Source organism: Leucoraja erinacea, unplaced genomic scaffold (assembly GCF_028641065.1).
Source record: "Leucoraja erinacea ecotype New England unplaced genomic scaffold, Leri_hhj_1 Leri_133S, whole genome shotgun sequence".
NCBI lineage: Eukaryota > Metazoa > Chordata > Chondrichthyes > Rajiformes > Rajidae > Leucoraja > Leucoraja erinaceus.
Window position 1 is genome coordinate 16,288 of NW_026575605.1, and position 22,736 is coordinate 39,023.

The 22,736-nt window shown below is 47.6% G+C and overlaps 1 protein-coding gene across 1 annotated transcript in view; it reads left to right on the forward strand.

Annotated features, from left to right (window-relative positions):
* Window positions 1-206: 206 nt before the first annotated feature.
* The window catches only part of LOC129715704 (dedicator of cytokinesis protein 2), a gene marked incomplete at its 3' end in the record, with an annotated part of 264,879 nt that continues 242,349 nt past the window's right edge, over window positions 207-22,736 (forward strand). Inside the window, exon 1 of the mRNA XM_055665562.1 lies at window positions 207-897. Coding sequence (XP_055521537.1) covers window positions 855-897 — 43 coding nt within the window. The remainder of the gene's footprint in view (window positions 898-22,736) is intronic.

The following is a 22,736-nucleotide window of genomic DNA, read 5'->3' on the forward strand; positions in this document are numbered from 1 at the left end:
GATGGATAGGACAGGTTTGGAAGGATAGAAACATAGAAACATAGAAAATAGGTGCAGGAGTAGGCCATTCGGCCCTTCGAGCCTGCACCGCCATTCAATAAAGGATCTATCTATCTATCTATCTATCTATCTATCTATCTATCTATCTATCTATCTATCTATCTATCTATCAATATGATCATGGCTGATAGAAACAAGAAACATATAAAATAGGTGCAGGAGTAGGCCATTCGGCCCTTCGAGCCTGCACGGCCATTCAATATAATCATGGCTGATCATCCAACTCAGTATCCTGTACCTGCCTTCTCTCCATACCCCCTGATCCCTTTAGCCACAAGGGCCACATCTAACTCCCTCTTAAATATAGCCAATGAACCGGCCTCAACTACCTTCTGTGGCAGAGAGTTCCACAGATTCACCACTCTGTGTGAAAAATGTTTTTTCTCATCTGAGTCCTAAAAGATATCCCCCTTATCCTTAAACTGTGACCCCCTTGTTCTGGACTAATGGGAAATGGGTCAAATGGGATATGGTGACCCCTTGTTCTGTACTGTTCTGGGATATGGGTCAAACGCAGGTAGGTGGGACTAGTGTAGACGGCAGATGTTGGCCGGTTGTGGGCAAGTTGGGCTGAAGGACCAGTTTCCACACTGTGTCACTCTATGACTGAAGTTCTGCCCAGTTGGAGAGAACTTCCTCGCTTCATCGGTCCTAACGTGACGTAGCTTAAACATGTGATGTGCTTGAGTTGAGACTCTTGCAGCACTACGGAGTATTGGGAGCCTCAGAGAGAGAGAACAAACTTCTGTGGGGTCCTCTGTTTGAAAGTTTTGTTGAGAGACGCGCTTTGAGAGATGTTCTCCTGGGGCCGTTCCGTGGACGCGAGATATGGAGTGGGTAAGTTGCAATGGACTTATCTGTGTGTACAGACTGCATGTAAACGCTGCAAATGTTGAAAGCAACAGTTGTTTCCTGGCCATCGGAGTAGAACCCGAAAATTAAATGGATAGCGAAAACAGGATGTGGTGGAAATTAAGCAAAGCAATTTCGAGAGCGCAGAAATAATCTTATCCCTGGTGTGTGTGTGTGTAAAAAAAAACCACGAGAAGAGTCCAGCGTTTGTCCAGAGGTGCGGGGAATAAGAGTTGGGCGTGCAACTCAAACACGGGCTTCAAGAGCACACTGCAGCCTCACCGTGTCTTGTGAGTGAGTGTGCAACTCATTCATAGCGAAACAGCTTCTCTGACTGTAACTGACGTGCGTTCAGGAACTGGCAGGTGTCATGTGTGTTGGTGGGGATGTGTAACGCGGGCTGTCTGAATTCTGGGGTGGCCTTGACATATAACTGAATTCCATCACTGTGAGATCATTGGAGTGATAAGGTCGTGAAGAAGCACTTGCACAGGTCCATGGACAAGACGTGTTTTTCATTGTTAAGATGACATCCAAACCTCTACACTTCATGTGTGTGTATGGCTCGAAGGGCCGAATGGCCTACTCCTGCACCTATTGTCTAATGTCTCCCCTCTCCCCCCCCCCCCCCCCCCCCCCCCCCCCCCTCCACTGTCCTGATCAGCCATGATCATTTTGAATGGCGGTGCAGGCTCGAAGGGCCGAATGGCCTACTCCTGCACCTATTTTCAATGTTTCTATGTCCTCTCCCTTCAGGGGCCACAGACTTAGAATACAGGGGAGGTCATTTAAGACTGAGGTGAGAAAAAACTTTTTCACCCAGAGAGTTGTGAATTTGTGGAATTCCCTGCACAGAGGGCAGTGGAGGCCAAGTCACTGGATGGATTTAAGAGAGAGTTAGATAGAGCTCTAGGGGCTAGTGGAATCAAGGGATATGGGGAGAAGGCAGGCACGGGTTATTGATAGGGGACGATCAGGCATGATCACAATGGATGGCGGTGCTGGCTCGAAGGGCCGAATGGCCTCCTTCTGCACCTATATTCTATGTTCTATGTTTCTGTTTCCCCTCTATCCTCCCTTCCGTCTCCCTCTCCCACTCCTCACCTCACCTCTCTCCTCTATTCTGGATGCTTTCAAGAGAGATTTAGATAGGGCTCTTAAAGATAGTCCAGGGATATCAGTCCAGTTGAGCCAGTACCGCCATTCAATGTGATCATGGCTGATCATCCCCAATCAGTACCCCGTTCCTGCCTGCTCCCCATATCCCCTGACTCTGCTATTTTTAAAAACTCTATCTAACTCTCTCTTGAAAGCATCCAGAGAACCGGCCTCCACAGCCCTCTGAGGCAGAGAATTCCCCAGACTCACCACTCTCTGTGAGAAAAAGTGTTTCCTCGTCTCCGTTCTAAATGGCTTACTCCTTATTCTTAAACTGTGGCCCCGGTTCTGGACTCCCCCAACATCGGGAACATGTTTCCTGCCTCTAGCGTGTCCAAACCCTTAATAATCTGATATGTTTCAATAAGATGCCCTCTCATCCTTCTAAATGCCAGGGTGTACAAGCCCAGCCGCTCCATTCTCTCAGCATATGTACGCCCTGCCTTAGGAGAGACGTTGTTAAGATTGAAGGAGTGCAGTGAATATTGATGATGATATTGCCAGGACGAGGGCCTGAGCTATAGGAAGCGGTGATGCAGGCTAGGATTTTATCCCATGAGATGCTGGAGGATGAGGGGTGATTTTATAGAGAGGTGTGTAAGATAATACTGGGAATACCTAGGGTGAATGCAGAGGTAGATTTACTGCCTGACCGCGCCAGAGACGCGGGTTCGATCCCGACTACGGGCGCTATCTGTACGGAGTTTGTACGTTCTCCCCGTGACCTGCGTAGGTTTTCTCTGGGATCTTGGGTTTCCTTCCACACCCCAAAGACGCACAGGTCTGTATGTTGATTGGCTTGGTGTAATTGTAATTTGTCCCGAGTGTGTGAAAAAGTGTTTCCTCATCTTCGTTCTAAATGCTGACTAAAATTAGAGCACATGGTTTATTGGGGGTAGGGTGTTGACGTGGATAGACATTGGTTGGCAGACAGGAAGCAAAGAGTAGGAGTGAACGTGTCCTTTTCAGAATGGCAGGCAGTGGCGAGTGGAGTGCCGCAAAGCTCGGTGTTGGGGCCGCAACTGTTTACCATATATATTAATGATTTGGAAGAGGGAATTATGAGCAACACTAGCAAGTTTGCGGATGACACAAAGCAGTGGCAATGTGAACTGTGAAGAGGATGTTAGGAGGTTGCAGGGTGACCTGGACAGGTTGAGTGGGTGGGCAGATGCGTGGCAGATGCAGTATAATATAGATAAATGTGAGGTTATCCACATTGGTGGCAAAAACAAGGGGGCAGATTATTATCTCAATGGGGTTAGGTTTGGTAAGGGGGAGGTGCAGCGAGACCTGGGTGTCCTTGTACACCGGTCACTGAAAGTTGGCGTGCAGGTACAGCAGGCAGTGAAGAAAGCTCATGGAATGTTGGCCTTCATAACAAGAGGATTTCAGTATAGGAGTAAAGAGGTTCTTCTGCAGTTGTATAGGGCTCTGGTGAGACCACATCTACAGTGTGGTGTACAGTTTTGGCCTCCTAATTTGAGGAAGGACATCCTTGTGATTGAGGCAGTGCAGCGTAGGTTCACGAGATTGATCCCTGGGATGGCGGGACTGTCATATGAGGAAAGATTGAAAAGACTAGGCTTGTATTCACTGGAGTTTAGAAGGATGAGGGGGGATTCTTATAGAAACGTATAAAATGATAAAAGGACTGGACAAGCTAGATACAGAAAAAATGTTCCAAATGTTGGGCGAGTCCAGGATCAGGGGCTACAGTCTTAGAATAAAGGGGAGGTCATTTAAAGCTGAGGTGAGAAAAAAGGATTGTGTTAGTGTGCGGGGATCACTGGTCGGTGCGGACATGGTGGGCCGAAGAGCCTGTTTCCGCGCTGTATCTCCAAACTAAAACTAAAGGACATAGGTTTAAGATGGGGTTGGGGGGAGGGGGTGGGGGTGCATGGGTGGGTGGAGATTTAATAGGAATCTGGGGAGGCAATTGTTTCCACACAAAGGGTGATAGGTGTATGGAACAAGCGGCTGGAGGAGGTGGTTGAGGCAGGGATTACCATTCCGTACCAGAAAAGAGGTTCCTTCAGGGACAGTTTGTTTCCCAGCTGTTATCAGGCAACTGAACCGTCTTACCACACTAGCGAGCGGGAATCCCTTTATCCTGCATCTGAACACTGTGGATGGCTCAATTATAATCACGTATAGTCTTTCTGTTGTCTTGCTTCCAACTACAGACGTTCATTTTGTCACATGACACAATAAACTAAACTAAAAATTAAGCATTTGGGCAGGTCCTGTACATATCTGTGTATGCGTGTATGTGTGTGTGTCTTTCTCTCTCTAGCTCTCTCTCTGTCTCTCTCTCTATCTGCCTCTGACTGTCTCAGTCTCTCTCTGTCTCTCAGTCTGTCTGCCTGTCTGTCTGTCTGTCTGTCTGTCTGTCTGTCTGTCTGTCTGTCTGTCTGTCTGTCTGTTTTTCTTTCTCTCTTTCTCCCTCCCTCTGTCTCTCTCTCTGTCTCTCTCTCTCTCTCTCTCTCTCTCTCTCTCTCTGTCTGTCCCCTTTCCCCCTTTCCCTCTTTCCCCCTTTCCCCCTTTCCCTCTGTCTCTCTTTCCCTCTGTCTCTCTTTCCCTCTGTCTCTCTTTCCCTCTGTCTCTCTTTCCCTCTGTCTCTCTTTCCCTCTGTCTCTCTTTCTGTCTCTCCGTCTCTCCGTCTCTGTCTCTCTCTCTCCCCTGCAGTTGCATCTTAGAGGATCTCTTGCTAGGAGCTAGTGTGTTGGTCTGTACATTCTCCAGGGCACTAATTGCACACAGCAGACTTCATCCACTCAAGGTGACTCCACAAGTGCTTTTCCATTCGGCACTGAAGCTGTGAGTCATGGAGTTCTCGGGTTGTGTAAGCATAGAAATGGGCCTTCCAACCCCCATCCCAGGTGTTGGGGAGTTTGAGGCAGTTTTGTTCAATGCTAAGATAAAGTCCAATCCCTCACATCCTTCCAGGTCACCAATGAGCATTCGACCAGCCTAACCCATAAAGCATAGAAGCAGAATGAGGCCATTCAGCCCATCGAGTGTGTCCCGCCATTCGATCATGGCTGATCTATTTTTCCCTCTCAACCCCGTTTCTCCTGCCTTCTCCCCATAAACATTGACACTGTTACTTATCAAGCCCACTCTCTATTCTTGAAGTTACACTTAATGAACTGCAGCTGCTGGTTTACAAACAAAAAGGCACAAAGTGCTGGAGCATCCCAGGTGGTTAGAAGATAGTTTCCAATTCAAAACGTCACCTATCCATATTCACTTGCCTATCGACAAGTCTCTTAAATGTCACCATCGGACCTGCTCCAGCACCACCAGCTGAGTCGACAGAGACAAGGAAACACTTTTTCTCACAGAGAGTGTTGAGTGTGGAATTCTCTGCCTCAGAGGGCGGTGGAGGCCAGTTCTCTGGATGCTTTCAAGAGAGAGCTAGATAGGGCTCTTAAAAATAGCGGAGTCAGGGGATATGGGGAGAAGGCAGGAACGGGGTACTGATTGGGGATGATCAGTCATGATCACATTGAATGGCGGTGCTGGCTCAAAGGGCCGAGTGGCCTCCTCCTGTACCTATAGTCTATTGTCTATTATCTATAGTCACTGGCAGAAGACAAAGGGTGGTATTAAAGGGGGCTTTTTCTGGTTTGGCTGCCAGTGACTAGCGGAGTTCCGCAAGGGTCGGTGCTGGGGCCGCTACTCTTCACGTTGTATATTAATGATTTGGACGAGGGGATTGAAGGCTTTGTATCAAAGGTTTACAGATAATATGAAAATAGGTGGAGGTGCAGGTAGTGTGGAGAAAGGAGGGACTCTGCAGAAGGACTTGGACAGGTTGGGAGAGTGGGCAGAGAAGTGGCAGATGGAATATAGTGGGGCAAAGTGTGGAGCCGTGCGTTTCGGCAGTAGGAATAAAGATGGAGACTATTTTTTGGAAAAAAAAGTCGTGACACCTGAACCGGATATTCACAAATCCTAAAATAAAATGAGGAACGTCTTCAGACTGATGTGCTGACTTTGAACAACAAGCGAGCTTAACATGGAATGTGGAGCAGTATAGCACAAGAACAGGCCCTTCAGCCCACAATGTCTGTGCTGAACATGGTGCCATATCCATAGCCTACACACTATCCATCCCCCCATTCCTTGCATAGCATTGTGTCTATCTAAAGGCATGCAAACGCCACTACAGTTCAGTTCAGTTCCATCCAGTTTAGTTTACTGTCACGTGTGCCGAGGTACAGTGAAAAGCTTTAGTTGCGTGCTATCCCGTCAACGGAAAGACAATACATGATTACAATCGATCCATTCACAGTGTACAGACACATGATAAGGGAATTATGTTTAGTGCAAGGTTAAGCCAGTGAAGTCCGATCAAATATAGACCAAGGGTCACCAATGAGGTAGATAGTAGTTCAGGACCGCTCTCTGGTTGTGGGTAGGATGGTTCAGTTGCCTGATAACAGCTGGGAAGAAACTGTCCCTGAATCTGGAGGTGTGCGTTTTCACACTTCTGTACCTCTTGCCTGATGGGAGAGGGGAGAAGAGGGAGTGGCCGGGGTGCGACTGGTCCTTGATGATGCTGCTGGCCTTGCCGAGGCAGCGTGAAGTGTAGATGGAGTCAATGGAAGGGAGGTTGGTGTGTGTGTGTGATGGTCTGGGCTGCGTCCACAATTCGCTGCAACTCCTTGCGGTCTTGGATGGAGCTGTTCCCAAACCGTGCTGTGATGCATCCCGATAAAATGATTTCTATGATGCATCTGAAGACATCGGAGAGAATTGTAGGGGACATGCCGAACCTCCTAAGCCTTCGAAGGGAGTAGAGACGTTGGTGTGTTGTCTTGGTCGTTGCTTCAGTATGGGTGGTCCAGGAGAAGTTGTTGGTGATATTGACTCCTAGGGAACGTGAAGCTTTCAACTATCTCTACTTCAGTGCCGTCAATGCAGACTGGGGTGTGTGGGCCGCTTCACGACCTATCTCCTTTGTCTTGCTGACATTGAGAGAAGGGTTGAAGGACACGAGGTTCTCGATCTCCTCCCTGTACTCCGTCTCATCATTATTTAATATCCGGCCCACAATGGAGGTGTCGTCTGTGAATTTGAAAATGGAATTAGATGTGTGGGGGGGTGGGGGGGTTGTATTGTTTTGGATCATGAGGGGGAGGGAAGTGTGAATGCACAGAGCCTTTTACCCAGAGTCGGGTAATCAAGAACCAATACAATACAATGCAATACAATTTATTTGTCGTTTGGACCCCGTTGAGGTCCAAACGAAATGTTGTTTCTGCGGTCATACATACAAAACGAAACAGACCCAAGACACAACACAATTTACACAAACATCGTTCACAGCGCATCTTCTCCTCGCTGTGAAGGAAGGCAACAAAAAACATATCTCATAACCAGAGGACATAGGTTTAAGATGAGAGGGCAAATATTTAATAGGAACCTGAAGGGGAACTTTTTCACACATAGGGTTGTCGGGGTATGAAACAAGTCGCCACAGGGGGGGACTATAATAATATTTGAAAGACATTAGGACAGGTATATGGATATGAAAGGTTTTGAGGGATATGGGCTGTACTAGGACTAGTGTCTTAGAATAAAGGGGAGGTCATTTAAGACTGAGGTGAGAAAAAACGTTTTAACCCAGAGAGTTGTGAATTTATGGAATTCCCTGCCACAGAGGGCAGTGGAGGCCAAGTCACTGGATGGATTTAAGAGAGTTAGATAGAGCTCTAGGGGCTAGTGGAGTCAAGGGATATGGGGAGAAGGCAGGCACGGGTTATTGATAGGGGACGATCAGCCATGATCACAATGAATGGCGATGCTGGCACGAAGGGCCGAATGGCCTCCGCCTGTACCTATTTTCTATGTTTCTATGTTTCTATGTTAGTGTAGATGGAGCATGTTGGTTGGCGTGGGCAAGTTGGGCTGAAGGGCCTGTTTCCATGCTGTAGTGTACGATGACTCACATCTGGGTTAAAAATGTGGAAGTGTTAACGTCTCTCTTCATTAAACCACAGATCGTTCCCTTCCCCCACCCCCCCTTCAGCCAGTGGAGCAGATTGGAAACGCAGGCTCTGTGTTCTTGTCGAGTGTATGTGGTCAGTTCGTTCTCAGGAAGCTCCAACAATGATGGGAGATCAGATCAGAGAGCCAATGAGTCAATCTAAGATAGTCCCACCAGCATTTTGTCCATCTAAGATAGTCCGTCCCACCTGCCCACATTTGGTCAACATCGTTCAACTTTAGAGATACAGCGTGGAAACAGGCCGTTCGGCCCACCGGGTCCGTGCCAACCAGCTCGGACTATCCCACACACTAAGGACAAGTTACAATTACATTTAAATCTTTCCTTTCCATGTACCTGGCCAAATATCTTTCAAATGCTTTTTCAGTAGAAACATAGAAAGGTAGACAATAGGTGCAGGAGGAGGCCATTCGGCCCTTCGAGTCAGCACCGCCTGACTCGAAGTCTGTGAGCTTCCTTGTTGTCCAACCTACCATGTTGAACGCTAATTCAAGAGGGCTCAATACTGGGGCCAATGTTGGCCTGGAGAGGATATTGGCCTTGTTTTGCCCATCTTTCCAGTAAATACTACTTTTACGCCAGAAATACAGTAAATACAGACAAATTCTTGATTTGAACGGGTGTCAAGGATTATGCGGAGAAGGCAGGAAAATGGGATTAGGCGGCAGAGATCAGCCATGATTGGATGGCAGAGTGGTCTCGATGGGCAGAGTGGCCTAATTCTACTGCTAGTCCTTGCTTTCTCCCTCCTTCCCTCCCCCCTTCCCAGCTCTCCCACAAGCCTACTGTCTCCGCCTCTTCCTTTCTTTTTCCCACCGACCTTCCCCGAAACGTCACCAATTCTTCGAGTCAGCACCGCCATTCATTGTGATCATGGCTGATCATCCACAATCAGTACCCCGTTCCTGCCTTCCCCCCCACATCCCTTGACTCCACTAGCCCCTAGAACTCTATCTAACACTCTCTTAAATCCATCCAGTGAATCAGCCTCCACTGCCCTCTGTGGCGGAGAATTCCACAAAGTCACAACTCTCTGGGTGAAAAAGTTTTTTTCTCATCTCAGCTTTAAAGGGCCTCCCCTTTATTTTTAGACTGCGGGCCCTGGCTCGGGGATCAATCCAACATTGAGAACAGTTTTCCTGCATCTAGCTTGTCCAGTCCTTTTATAATTGTATGTTTCTGTTATTGTATTGTATTCTTGTATTCAAATTTATTGTCAGTGTCTCAATTTGAGACAACAAAATGAATTTCCCTTACAGGCAGTATCATAAAAAAAGAAATAAATAAATAACCAAAAAAAACCCATAATAAATAAATAAATAAACAAACAGATAAATAAATAAATAATAGATAAATAATAAAACATTAGATGTGATTCCAACAGTTGTAATGTCACACTGTGTCACCACTCTTGTTTGCTTGTGTGATGGACTTCTGCACTCAACTACCTGCCTCAACTACCTCTTCTGGCAGCTCGTTCAACGCATCCACAATACGTTGTGTGGAACAAGCTGTCCCTCCGGTTTCGTTTTAATCTTGCCCCTTCTCACTGTAAACCTGTGTTCTTGAGTTCCCTGCTCTCAGTAAAAGACTGTGCCTCTATCCTTTCTATTCCCCTTATGATCTTATTAACAAGTCTAGACATCGGTGCACAGATATGAAGGGAATGGAGAGGTGTGGATGACTTACAGGCAGAGAATGTAAAACATAGAACAGTACAGCACAGGAATGGGCCCTTCGACCCACACACCTGGAGTATTGTGTACAGTTTTGGTCTCCTAATTAGAGGAAGGACATCCTTGTGATTGAGGCAGTGCAGCGTAGGTTCACGAGATTGATCCCTGGGATGGCGGGACTGTCATATGAGGAAAGATTGAAAAGACTAGGTTTGTATTCACTGGAGTTTAGAAGGATGAGGGTGGGGGGGGGAGGGGTCTTGTAGATGCTTATAAAAGGACTGGACAAGCTAGATGCAGGAAAAATGTTGGATATTTCCACCCTGGATATAAAGGTTCTGACTGTCTACCCTATCTATGCTTCTCACAATGGACCTGGGAACTGCAGCCAATCCCGGGGCCCGCAGGTGATGGGCCTGGGAACTGCAGCCAATCCCGGGGTTCGCAGGTGATGGACCTGGGAACTGGAGCCAATCCCGGGGCCCGCAGGTGATGGGCCTGGGAACTGCAGCCAATCCCGGGGTTCGCAGGTGATGGACCTGGGAACTGGAGCCAATCCCGGGGCTCGCAGGTGATGGACCTGGGAACTGCAGCCAATCCCGGGGCCCGCAGGTGATGGATCTGGGAACTGCAGCCAATCCCGGGGCTCGCAGGTGATGGACCTGGGAACTAGAGCCAATCCCGGGGCCCGCAGGTGATGGACCTGGGAACTGCAGCCAATCCCGGGGCCCGCAGGTGATGGACCTGGGAACTGCAGCCAATCCCGGGGCTCGCAGGTGATGGACCTGGGAACTGCAGCCAATCCCGGGGCTCGCAGGTGATGGACCTGGGAACTGCAGCCAATCCCGGGGCTCGCAGGTGATGGACCTGGGAACTGCAGAAAACTAATTGAAGAACATGTGAAAACTAACAGGAAGATTGTTCCCGACGTTGACATCATGTTTAGCACGGACATTGTGGGCCAGAGGGCCTGTTGCTGCAGCTGCACTGTTCTATCTTCTATGTCAATTGACTGGACCTCGAATAATCATGCCATGGTTTGGATTAGTTCAGTTTAGTTTATTGTCACATGCACTGTGGTGAAAAGCTTTTGTTGCATGCTAACCAGTCAGCAGAAAGAGTCTGGAGAAAGATTTTGACCCAAAACGTCACCCATTCCTTCGCTCCAGAGATGCTGCCTGTCCTGCTGAGTTACTCCAGCTGTTTGTGTCTATTTTCGGTGTAAACCAGCACCTGCAGTTCCTTCCTACACATCTGTAGTTCTTTGTCTCAACATTTCCTGAGAATTATTTATCTCAGTCTGCGTTCTGATTCGGGATGTTTCACAATCCAGTTTAATTTATTGTCAGGTGTACCGAGGTACAGTGAAAAGCTTTTTTGTTGCATGCAAATCAGTCAGCAGAAAGCCAATACATGATTACAATCGAGCCGTTTACAGTGTACAGGTATTAGAAACATAGAAACGTAGAAAATAGGTGCAGGAGGAGGCCATTCGGCCCTTCGAGCCAGCACCGCCATTCACTGTGATCATGGCTGATCATCCCCAATCAATAACCCGTGCCTGCCTTCTCCCCATATCCTTTGATTCCACTAGCCCCTAGAGCTCTATCTAGCTCTCTCTTAAATCCATCCAGTGACTTGGCCTCCACTGCCCTCTGTGGCAGGGAATTCCACAAATTCACAACTCTCTGGGTGAAAACGTTTTTTCTCACCTCAGTCTTAAATGGTCTCCCCTTTATTCTAAGACTGTGTGGCCCCTGGTTCTGGACTCGCCCAACATTGGGAACATTTTCCCTGCATCTAGCTTGTCCAGTCCTTTTATAATTTTATATGTTTCTATAAGAAAACCCCTCATCCTTCTAAACTCCAGTGAATACAAGCCTATTTTTTTCCAATCTTTCCTCATATGACAGTCCTGCCATCCCCGGGATCAATCTCGTGGACCTACGCTGCACTGCCTCAATCACAAGGATGTCCTTCCTCAAAGTTAGTCCGAGGGTCTCAAATGCAGTAGTTCAGGACCGGTCTCTGGTTGTGGTAGGATGGTTCAGTTGCCTGATAACATCTGGGAATAAATAAACTGGCCCTGAATCTGGAGGTATGCGTTTTCACATTTCTATACCCTTTGTCTGATCGGAGAGTGAAGAGGGAAAGGGAATCTTACAAGTACACGATCACCATCCAAAACACCAGGGATAATTTACAATTATATCGAAGGCAGTTCACTTACAAACCTGTAAATCTTTGGAATGTGGGGGGAAACTGGAGCACCCGGAGAAAACCCACATGGTCACAGGGAGAACGTACAAATCGTCCACACATCCAGTCTACCTAGACCTGTCAAAACTTACACGAATAAGCGAGGGTTTGATTGAAATCTACCAAGTTCCAGGAATTACATACAGCATCAGGTGGCACGGTGGCGCAGCGGTAGAGCTGCTGCCTCAAGGGCCTGTCCCACTTGGCCTTCATTTGCACCTTATTTATGCTTCCACACTCCACCTGTACGTGGATAAATAGCTTCCTGTCGGGTCGAAGCCAGAGAGTCAGAGTGGGCCATCATACATCCACGGCCCTCAGCCTCAGTACTGGCTCTCCACAGGGCTGCGTACTGAGCCCCCTGCTCTACACCATCTACACACATGACTGCACCCCCGCCCACCACAGCAACACCATTGTCAAATTTGCGGATGACACTACGGTGGTGGGACTCATCTCCGGGGGGGACGAGTACGCCTACCGGGATGAGGTGGAGCAGCTGACAGTGTGGTGTGAAGAAAATAACCTGCTCCTCAACACCTTAAAGACAAAGGAAGTAATAATAGACTTCAGGAAGAACAAAACGGACATGGTACCATTGACTATCAGAGGGGACTGTGTAGAGAGGGTGGCGGATTTCCGCTTCCTGGGAATCCATATTGAGGAGGACCTGACGTGGAGCGTGAACACCACTGCGCTGCTGAAAAAGGTCCAGCAGAGACTGCACTTCCTGAGGGTGCTCAGGAAGAACAACATCACTCAGAGACTGCTGCTGTCCTTTTATCGGTGCTCCATTGAGAGCATACTAACATACTGTGTATGCGTGTGGTACACCAGCTGCACAGCGGCTCAGAGGAAAGCGCTCCAGAGGGCCATTAACAACTCCCAGAGGATTGTCGGCTGCCCTCTCCTTACCTTGGAGGACTTACACAGTTCCCGCTGCACCAAAAAATCCCAGAATATCATAAAGGACATTTCCCACCCCGGACACTCCCTGTTTGAACTGTACAAATAGACAAATAGACTAAAAAACAGTTTTTACCCCACTGCTGTAAAAGCACTAAATGTAGCCGCCAAGGAACGCAGGGGCGATACAGACTAAGGGACTGTGGTACACTGTGGAATCGACAGAAGGATGGAGGGTTGGGTGTGTATGCGTGCTTTGTCCGTGATTTTTATTTAGTTGTTTATCTTTAATATTTTACCTTGTATGTATCGTTAGCTTTTAGAAATGTTTGAATGCTGCACTGACTGGCTGACATTTTAAATTTCGTTGTACATGGTTCCTGTTACAATGACAATAAAGAAACTATTCTATTCTATATGTGAAATAGGTCGACGCGTGGGGTGCGTGTAGGTGATGCACGCGTTGCGCATGGTGAGGCGTAGAATAGCATGCGGTGGCGAGTGGTATCAAGCGGAGCTCCAGGATTTCGTAGTGTAACGAAATCCTCGCCCGCCACCTGCGTGACGTATTGCGTACGCACGCTGTCCTATTGGCTACGCACGCTAACGCATTGGCGTCGCACGCTGGAGTCCCGACTTCTCATGCGTATCGCGTGGTTACGTCACCGTGTGTCGACGTCCGTAGCCATGCATCGCCGCGCGCCGCTGGGTATTCTAATGACGTCACGCGCTCCAGACGTATTTTACATATGACGCGTAAATGAGGCGCAAATGACGGCCAAGTGGGACAGGCCCTTTACAGCGCCAGCGACCCGGGTTGGAGACCGACTCTCACGCTATCGTTTAGATGACCTTCTCACTATTGCACGATGGTGACGCCAGGGCATGTTGGCTTTCTGCACGCCAGTCCCAGAAGGGGATCTACAATTCTGATAACTGCTCGATAACGGCTTTTCAGCCCAAACCGCTGAAGTGAGAATTTTTGCTCCATTTGCTTCTGGGAAGTGAGGGCGGGGTTAGTTCCTGGCGGGTGTCCCATGCCCGAAACCAAGCTGGCTGCAAGCTGAAGGTTTTGGTTTAGAAATCACAACGCTTCTTAAGTATAGAAAAGCAGATAAAGATGATATGAAATTAAATGAATGAACAATGAGGGTAAACTTTTTCACCCAGAGAGTTGTGAATCTGTGGAATTCTCTGCCACAGAAGGCCGTGGAGGCCAATTCACTGGATGTTTTCAAGAGAGAGTTAGATAGAGTTCTTAAAGGGTCAGTCCCACTGTACAAGGTAATTCAAGAGTTCTCCCGAGTTTTCTCCCGATTCGAACTTGGAGAATGTCCATAGCGGTTCCGTAGGAGTTCGTGAATGTCCTGTAGCGGCTCATAACGGTCGGTATTCGGGAAATCCGGTAAACTCGTGACGTTTTTTTTTCAACACTGTGAAAAATGTACACGAGTAAATAAATACGTGTGATGAAAAAAATGGTTACTCTTTACTCGTACGAGCCGCTACGAGACATCCACAAACTCCTAAAAGCAGGAACTGGGTACGGATTTTGGATGATCAGCATATGGGCCGAATGGCCTACTCCATTCATTCATCAACGTTGAAAACATTAGCGACGCAGTGGCGCTGGTTCCCGACGGGAACGGTGACGGACGCACCACACATCTCTGTCCTCCGGTTCCTGCGGGACTTCCACCGCTGGAAGTCTAGGATGTTGGTGTGTGTGTTTTATCATCGTTCCTTACAATGCCGTGTATGACAGTGATCACAACTTCTACTGAAGTGTGGATGGCCGTTGGCTCACTAGAAGCTCATCCGCCCTTTGACAGGTCTTGTTTTTGGTCCTGCTGGGGGTCCACAGCCCCCTCCTCACCTGGCAAACCAGGTGGGGGAGACGGTTTAGTCACCGACTATCCGACCATGGAGCGGGTAGCACGGGATTACATGGTACCCGTGGTGGGGGGGAACTCCCCCTGACTGACTACTGCTCTCCGTATAGCTAAGGCCCTCAAGTCTTGGTAACATCCTTGCACCCTTTCCAGATTGACTCCGTTTTTCACATCACATGGCGCCCAGAAGTGAACACAATACTTCTAAATGTGGTCTCACCTACGACTTATACAACTGCCTCACAGCGCCAAAGACCCGGGTTTGATCCTGACTACTGGTGCTGTCTGTACGGAGTTTGCACGTTCTCTCCCCGTGACCTGCGCGGGTTTTCTCCCAGATCGTCAGTTTCCTCCCACACTCCAAAGACGTACAGGCATGTAGGTTAATTGGCTTGGTGTAAATGTAATTTGTCCCTAGTGTGTGTAGGATAGTGTTAATGTGTGGGGATCGCAGGTCGCTGTGGACTTGGTGGGCCGAAGGGCCTGTTTACGCTGTATCTCTAAACTAAACTAAAAAGGCAGGAAAATGGGATTAGGCGGCAGAGATCAGCCATGATTGGATGGCAGAGTGGTCTCGATGGACAGAGTGGCCTAATTCTACTGCTAGTCCTTGCTTTCTCCCTCCTTCCCCTCCCCCCTTCCCAGCTCTCCCACAAGCCTACTGTCTCCGCCTCTTCCTTTCTTTTTCCCACCGACCTTCCCCGAAACGTCACCAATTCTTTCTCTCCATAGATGCTGCCTCACCCGCTGAGTTCCTCCAGCATTTTGTGTATACCTTCTGCAGTACTTTATAATCGAGACACTGTTGGCGATACTTTGTCAAATGCTTGCTCTACATAGTCTTTGGTTTAGTTTCGAGATACAGTGCAGAAACAGGCCCTTCGGCCCATCGAGTCCACCCCGACCAGCGATCACCCCGCACACTAACACTATCCTGCATACACTAGGGACAATTCACAAATTTAACAAGTCAATTAACTTACAAACCTGCACACCTTTGGAGTGTGGGAGGAAACCGGAGTACCCAGAGAAAACCCACGTACAGGGAGAACGTGCAAACTCCGCACAGACAGCACCCGTAGTCAGGATCGAACCCGGGTCTCTGGCGCTGTGAGGCAGCAACTCTACCGCTGCGCCACCGTTCACCTGCACCTACTTTGTAACTGCAATGCTATATTGCTGCAGCTAGATTCAGCACTGGTATTTTTCCATGGAATTCATAAGTCACAGGAGTAGAATGAAGCCATTCGGCCCATCAAGTCTACTCCAACATTCAACCATGGCTGATCTATCTTTCCCTCTCAACCCCATTGTCCGGACCAAAGGGCCTGTTTCGGCACTATATCTCTCCGCTGTAATCTAAACTAATCTAAACTAAACTAAACTAAATTTAAATGGTGTTTGCATGGGGACGTTTGAGGAGCCTTTGAAGGGTGCTGGAGTTTAGAAGGATGAGGGGGATCTCATTGAAAATTAAAGGCAGATGAAGTGGAAGTAGAGAGGATGTTTCCAGTAGTGTGAGTGTCTAGGATCAGAGGGCACAGCCTCAGAATAAAGGGATGTACCATCATAATATAGATGGAGAGGAATTTATTTCAGATTCAGATTCAGATTCAATTTTAATTGTCATTGTCAGTGTACAGTACAGAGACAACGAAATGCATTAAGAGTGTGGTGGACCGACAGCTATGGAGGCCAAGTCATTGGGTATTTACAAAGCTGAGATTGATAGGTTCGTGATTAGTAAGGGTGTCAAAGGTCACGGGAAGAAGGCGGGAGATTGAGGCTGAGGGGGAAAAATACTGTATATCAGTCCAGATTGAAAGACAGAGTGGACTTGAGGGTCCGAATAGCCTGATTCTCCTCCATCTTATGGACATAGAAACATGAGAAATAGGAGCAGGAGGAGGCCATTTGGCCCTTCGAGACAGCACCACCATTCAATGTGATCATGGCTGATCATCCACAATCAGTACCCCGTTCCTGCCTTCTCCCCATATCCCTTGATTCTGCTAGCCCCGAGAGCTCTGTCTAACTTAAATCCATCCATTGAATTGGCCTCTTCTGCCTTCTGTGGCAGAGAATTCCACAAATTCACAACTCAAGTTCAAGTTTGCATTTATTGCCACTTAACCAATTAAGGTACAGTGAAATCTCTGGGTGAAAAAGTTTGTTCTCATCCCAGTTTTAAACGGCCTCCCCTTTATTCTTATACTGTGGCCGCTGGTTCTGGACTCCCCCAACATTGGGAACATTTTCCCTGCATCTAGCTTGCCCAGTCCTTTTGAGGTACGTGTTGAGGTACAGAGAGACTTGGACATGATTATACGCCAGGCACTGAGAGCAGACCTCAAGATCCGGTAAACAAGAACGTTAATGACTGTGACTTAGTTCAAGAATAGCTTCTTCCTAATAGCCATCAGGTGCTTGCACACCACACAGCACTAACCTCAGCAACGATGAACATCTATGGACTGTCTTGGGTTGCAATAAGGCCTGCTTTTTGTACTTAGACTATAGACAATAGGTGCAGGAGGAGACCATCGGCCCTTCAAGCCAGCACCGCCATTCAACGTGATCACGGCTGATCATCCCCAATCAGTACCCCATTCCTGCCTTATCCCCATATCCCCTGACTCTGCTATTTTTAAGAGCCCTATCTAGCTCTCTCTTGAAAGCATCCAGAGAACCGGCCCCCACCTGAGGCAGAGAAGACTCTGCTTGTCATAGAGACATACAGTGTGGGAAACAGGCCCTTCGGCCCACCTTGCCCTTACTGGCCAACATGTCCCATCTAGCCTAGTCCCACCTATATGAAATGAAAAGAAATGCCTTTATTTGTCGTTGTAAGCACTCCATACAACTAAATTTTTATTGCCACTCCATTGGTGCATAATATACAAATATAAAAACACAGGACACAATTTAAAAACAATGTTAAAAACTAGATATTAAGAGAAGTAAGTAATCAGTACTGTCTGTGGTGATAGTAACGGTTCAAGGTGGGTAGCAGCATGGAAGAGTGCAGCATGAATAATTCTCAGTGTTATTTCATATTGAGTGTGATGATTGCTTTGGGGAAGAAACTGTCTCTGAGTCTGGAGATGCATGTTTTGGCTGACGTGTAACGCCTGCCAGGGGGCAACAGTTCGAAAAGGTGGCGACGGGGGTGTGCGGAGTCATTGATGATTTTAGTGGCTCTGCTGAGGTAGCGTGAGATGGCAATATCCTCCAGAGAGGGCAGTGGGCAGCCGGTGATTCTCTCTGCTGTTTTTACCACTCTCTGCAGCATTTGGCATTTGGCCCATATCCCTCTCAAACTGTCCAAACTATGTACCTGTCTGCATGTTTCTTAAACGTTGCAATGGTACCAGCCTCAACTACCTCCTCCAACAGCTCATTCGGTACACCCTTTGTGTGAGGAAGTTACCCCTCGGGTTCCTATTAAATCTCCCCCTCCCCTCACCTTAAACCTGTATCCTCTGGTCCTCAATTCTCCTACTCTGAGCAAGAGACTCTGTTCATTTACCTTAGTATTAAGGTTAGAAACATGGAAACATAGAAATTAGGTGCAGGAGTAGGCCATTCGGCCCTTCGAGCCTGCACCGCCATTCAATATGATCATGGCTGATCATCCAACTCAGTATCCTGTACCTGCCTTCTCTCCATACCCCCCTGATCCCTTTAGCCCCAAGGGCCACATCTAACTCCCTCTTAAATATAGCCAATGAACTGGCCTTAACTACCTTCTGCGGCAGAGAATTCCAGAAATTCACCACTCTCTGTGTGAAAAATGTTTTTCTCATCTCAATCCTAAAAGATTTCTGCCTTATCCTTAAACTGTGACCCCGTGTTCTGGACTTCCCCAACATCGGGAACAATCTTCCTGCATCTAGCCTGTCCAACCTCTTAAGAATTTTGTACATTTCTATAAGATCCCCCCTCAATCTTCTAAATTTTAGCAAGTACAAGCCGAGTCTATCCAGTCTTTCTTCATATGAAAGTCCTGACATCCCAGGAATCAGCCTGGTGAACCTTCTCTGTACTCCCTCTATTGCAAGAATGTCTTTACTCAGATTAGGAGACCAAAACTGTACGCAATACTCCAGGTGTGGTCTCACCAAGACCCTGTACAACTGCAGTAGAAGCTCCCTGCTCCTATACTCAAATCCTTTTGCTATGAATGCTAACATACCATTCACCTTCTTCACTGCCTGCTGCACCTGCATGTCTACTTGTTGCATCTCCTCTTTTCCTAGTCGGCCACCATTCAGATAATAGTCTACTTTCCTGTTTTTGCCACCAAAGTAGATAACCTCACATTTAGCCACATTATACTGCATCTGCCATGCATTTGCCCACTCACCCAAGCTATCCAAGTCACCTTGCAGCCTCCTAGCATCCTCCTCACAGCTAACACTGCCCCCCAGCTTCGTGTCATCCAGCGAGCTGAAGTACCATCTACCTCATTGTTGACTGTCAGACTGTCTCGAATCGGACTTTGCTGGCTTTGCCTTGCACTGAACGTTATTCTCTTATCATGTATCTGTACACTGTGAGCGGCTCGATTGTAATCATGTATTGTCTTTCCGCTGACTGGATAGCACGCAACAAAAGCTTTTCACTGTACCTCTGTACACATGACAATAAACAGTTATCAGTTGAGTTTATTGCCACGTGTGCCGAGGTACAGTGAAAAGCTTTTGTTGCGTCTAACCAGTCAGCGGAAAGACAACACATGATTACAATCGATCCATTCACAGTGTAAATTAAGGGAATAAACTGAAGGTCGTCAAATTTCTGGACACAAAAGGCATCAAAAGTATATAATTGATATAGATGAACAGAGAGCTACCCTCTGAGACAAGGCAGATATATCTTTTAACACGTGCACAGGGAGGTCCTCCAAATCGACAGTTTTAATAGAGAAATTGCAAGGATATCTGGTACAGGAACAAGAAAGCAGAACTTAGATTGAAGGTTCCTTTCACAATTGAACCTCAAGACATCAAGGCCTGCATTGTAGGCAGTCAAAGTCTTTTAAATTATAGTCAGAGTCACACAGCATGGAAACAGGCCCTTCAGCCAACCTCTCCCATATCGACCAACATGCCCCAGCTACACCAGTCCCTTCTGACTGTGTCCCACCTAACTATGTTTGGCCCATATCCCTCTAAACCTAGTATATGTAGGAATGAACTGCAGATGCTGGTTTACAATGAAGATAGACACAAAATGCTGGAGTAACTCAGCGGGACAGGCAGCATCATAACCAGGGAGCAGTGCTGAACTACTATCTACCTCTTTGGTGACCCTCAGACTATCCTTGATCAGACTTTGCTGGCTTTACCTTGCACTAACCGTTATTCCCTTATCATGTAGCTATACACTGTGAATGGCTCGATTTTTCCTTTTCTCCAGAGATGCTGCCTGACCTGCTGAGTTACTCCAGCATTTTGTGTCTATCTTCCCTTGAAATCTATCCTATCCATGTACCTGTCCAAATGTTTCTGAAACATTGTGACAGTACCTGCCTCAACTATCTCCTCTGGCAGCTTGTTCAACTATCTCCTCTGGCAGCTAATTAAAAAAAAAAAAGTTTCTGTTAAAACTTGCCCCGGTCACCTTAAACCTATGTTCTCTGGTTTTTCATTTACCCGTCCCTGGGCAAAGGTATCTGTGCATTTACCCAATCTATTCCTCTCATGATCTTATACACCTCTATAAGCTCACCCTCCAGGCTGAAGTCCGAGCTTGCCCAACCTCTCCCGATAGCTCAGATCCATCGTGTCCTGGCAACATCCTCGTAAATCTTCTCTGCACCCTATCCAGTTGATCAGTCCACGTTTTAAACGGAAGATAAGACACAGAGTGCTGGAGCAACTCAGCGGGTCAGGAAGCATCTCTGGAGAAAAGGACTTGGTGTCGTTTCAGACCGAAGAAGGGCCCAAAATATCACCAATTCCTTTTCAAGGAACAAGGGGGCAGATTATTATCTCAATGGGGTTAGGTTAGGTATGGGGGAGGTACAGCGAGTCCTGGGTGTCCTTGTACACCGGTCACTGAAAGTTGGCGTGCAGGTAGAGCAGGCAGTGAAGAAAGCTCATGGAATGTTGGCCTTCATAACAAGAGGATTTCAGTATAGGAGTAAAAAGGCTCTTCTGCAGTTGCAGTGAGACCACATCTGGAGTATTGTGTCCAGTTTTGGTCTCCTAATTAGAGGAAGGACATCCTTGTGATTGAGGCAGTGCAGCGTAGGTTCACGAGATTGATCCCTGTGGATGGCGGGACTGTCATATGAGGAAAGATTTGAAAAGACTAGGCTTGTATTCACTGGAGTAAACTGGAGAAAGATGAGGGGGAATCTTCTAGAAACACATAAAATTATAAAAGCACTGGACAAGCTAGATGCAGGAAAAATGTTCCCAATGTTGGGCGAGTCCAGAACCAGGGACCACAGTCTTAGAATAAAGGGGAGGTCATTTAAGACTGAGGTGAGAAAAAACTTTTTCACCCAGAGAGATGTGAATTTGTGGAATTCCCTGCCACAGAGGGCAGTGGAGGCCAAGTCACTGGATGGGTTTAAGAGAGAGTTAGATAGAGCTCTAGGGGCTAGTGGAGTCAAGGGATATGGGGAGAAGGCAGGCACGGGTTATTGATAGGGGATGATCAGCCATGATCACAATGAATGGCGGTGCTGGCTCAAATGGCCTCCTCCTGCACCTATTTCCTATGTTTCTATGTTTTTATGCTGCCTGACCTGCTGAGTGACTACAGCACTATGTGTCTATCTCCGGTGCAAACTTGCATCTGCAGTTCCTTCCTGTGCAAAGCTTGTGGTCCACTAGACAAAATTCTTCATGCTTGCTTTCACCTTCCTGTCCACCCAGTCTCTGCCTGCATTTCTGGGGTGATAAACCATCCCAGATTACTTCCCCTCCGGTGCGTTGGAGGCCGTGTCCTTGCTCAAGACAAGCTGTGGCATTCTCTCCCTTTATAATTTTAACTCCTTTAAATTTCTCATTGCATTTAAACTGCTAGAAACAGCTTAGAAAGATCGGCACAGCGGTAGAGTTGCTGCCTCACAGCGCCAGAGACACTGGTTCAACCCTGCCCTCCGCTACTGCCTGTACGGAGTTTGTACGTTCTCTCCGTGACCTGCGTGCGTTTTCTTCCGGTTCCTCCCACATCCAAAGACACGCGGGTTTATTGATTGGCTTCTGTGGATTGACCCCAGTGTGTAGGGAGTGGGAATTCTCTGCCACAGAAGGTAGTTGAGGCCAGTTCATTGGCAATATTTAAGAGGGAGTTAGATGTGGCCCTTGTGGCTAAAGGTATCAGGGGGTATGGAGAGAAGGCAGGAACGGGATACTGAGTTGGATGATCAGCCATGATCATATTGAATGGCGGTGCAGGCTGGAAGGGCCGAATGGCCTGCTCCTGCACCTAATTTCTATGTTTCTATGTTTCTAAGTGAAAATGGGATAACAATAGATAATAGACAATAGGTGCAGGAGTAGGCCATTTGGCCCTTCGAGCCAGCACCACCATTCAATGTGATCATGGCTGATCATCCCCAATCAGTACCCCGTTCCTGCCTTCTCCCCATATCCCCTGACTCCGCTATCTTTAAGAGCCCTATCTAGCTCTCTCTTGAACGCATCCAGAGAACCTGCCTCCACCGTCCTCTGAGGCAGAGAATTCCACAGACTCACCACTCTCTGTGAGAAAAAGTGTTTCCTCGTCTCCGTTCTAAATGGCTTACCCCTTATTCTTAAACTGTGGCCCCTGGTTCTGGACTCCCCCAAGTCAGAGGGTAGTTAATCTGTGGAACTCATTGCCACAGAGGGCTGCGGAGGCCAAGTCAGTGGATATTTGTAAGGCAAGTTCTTGATTAGAACGGGTGTCAAGGGA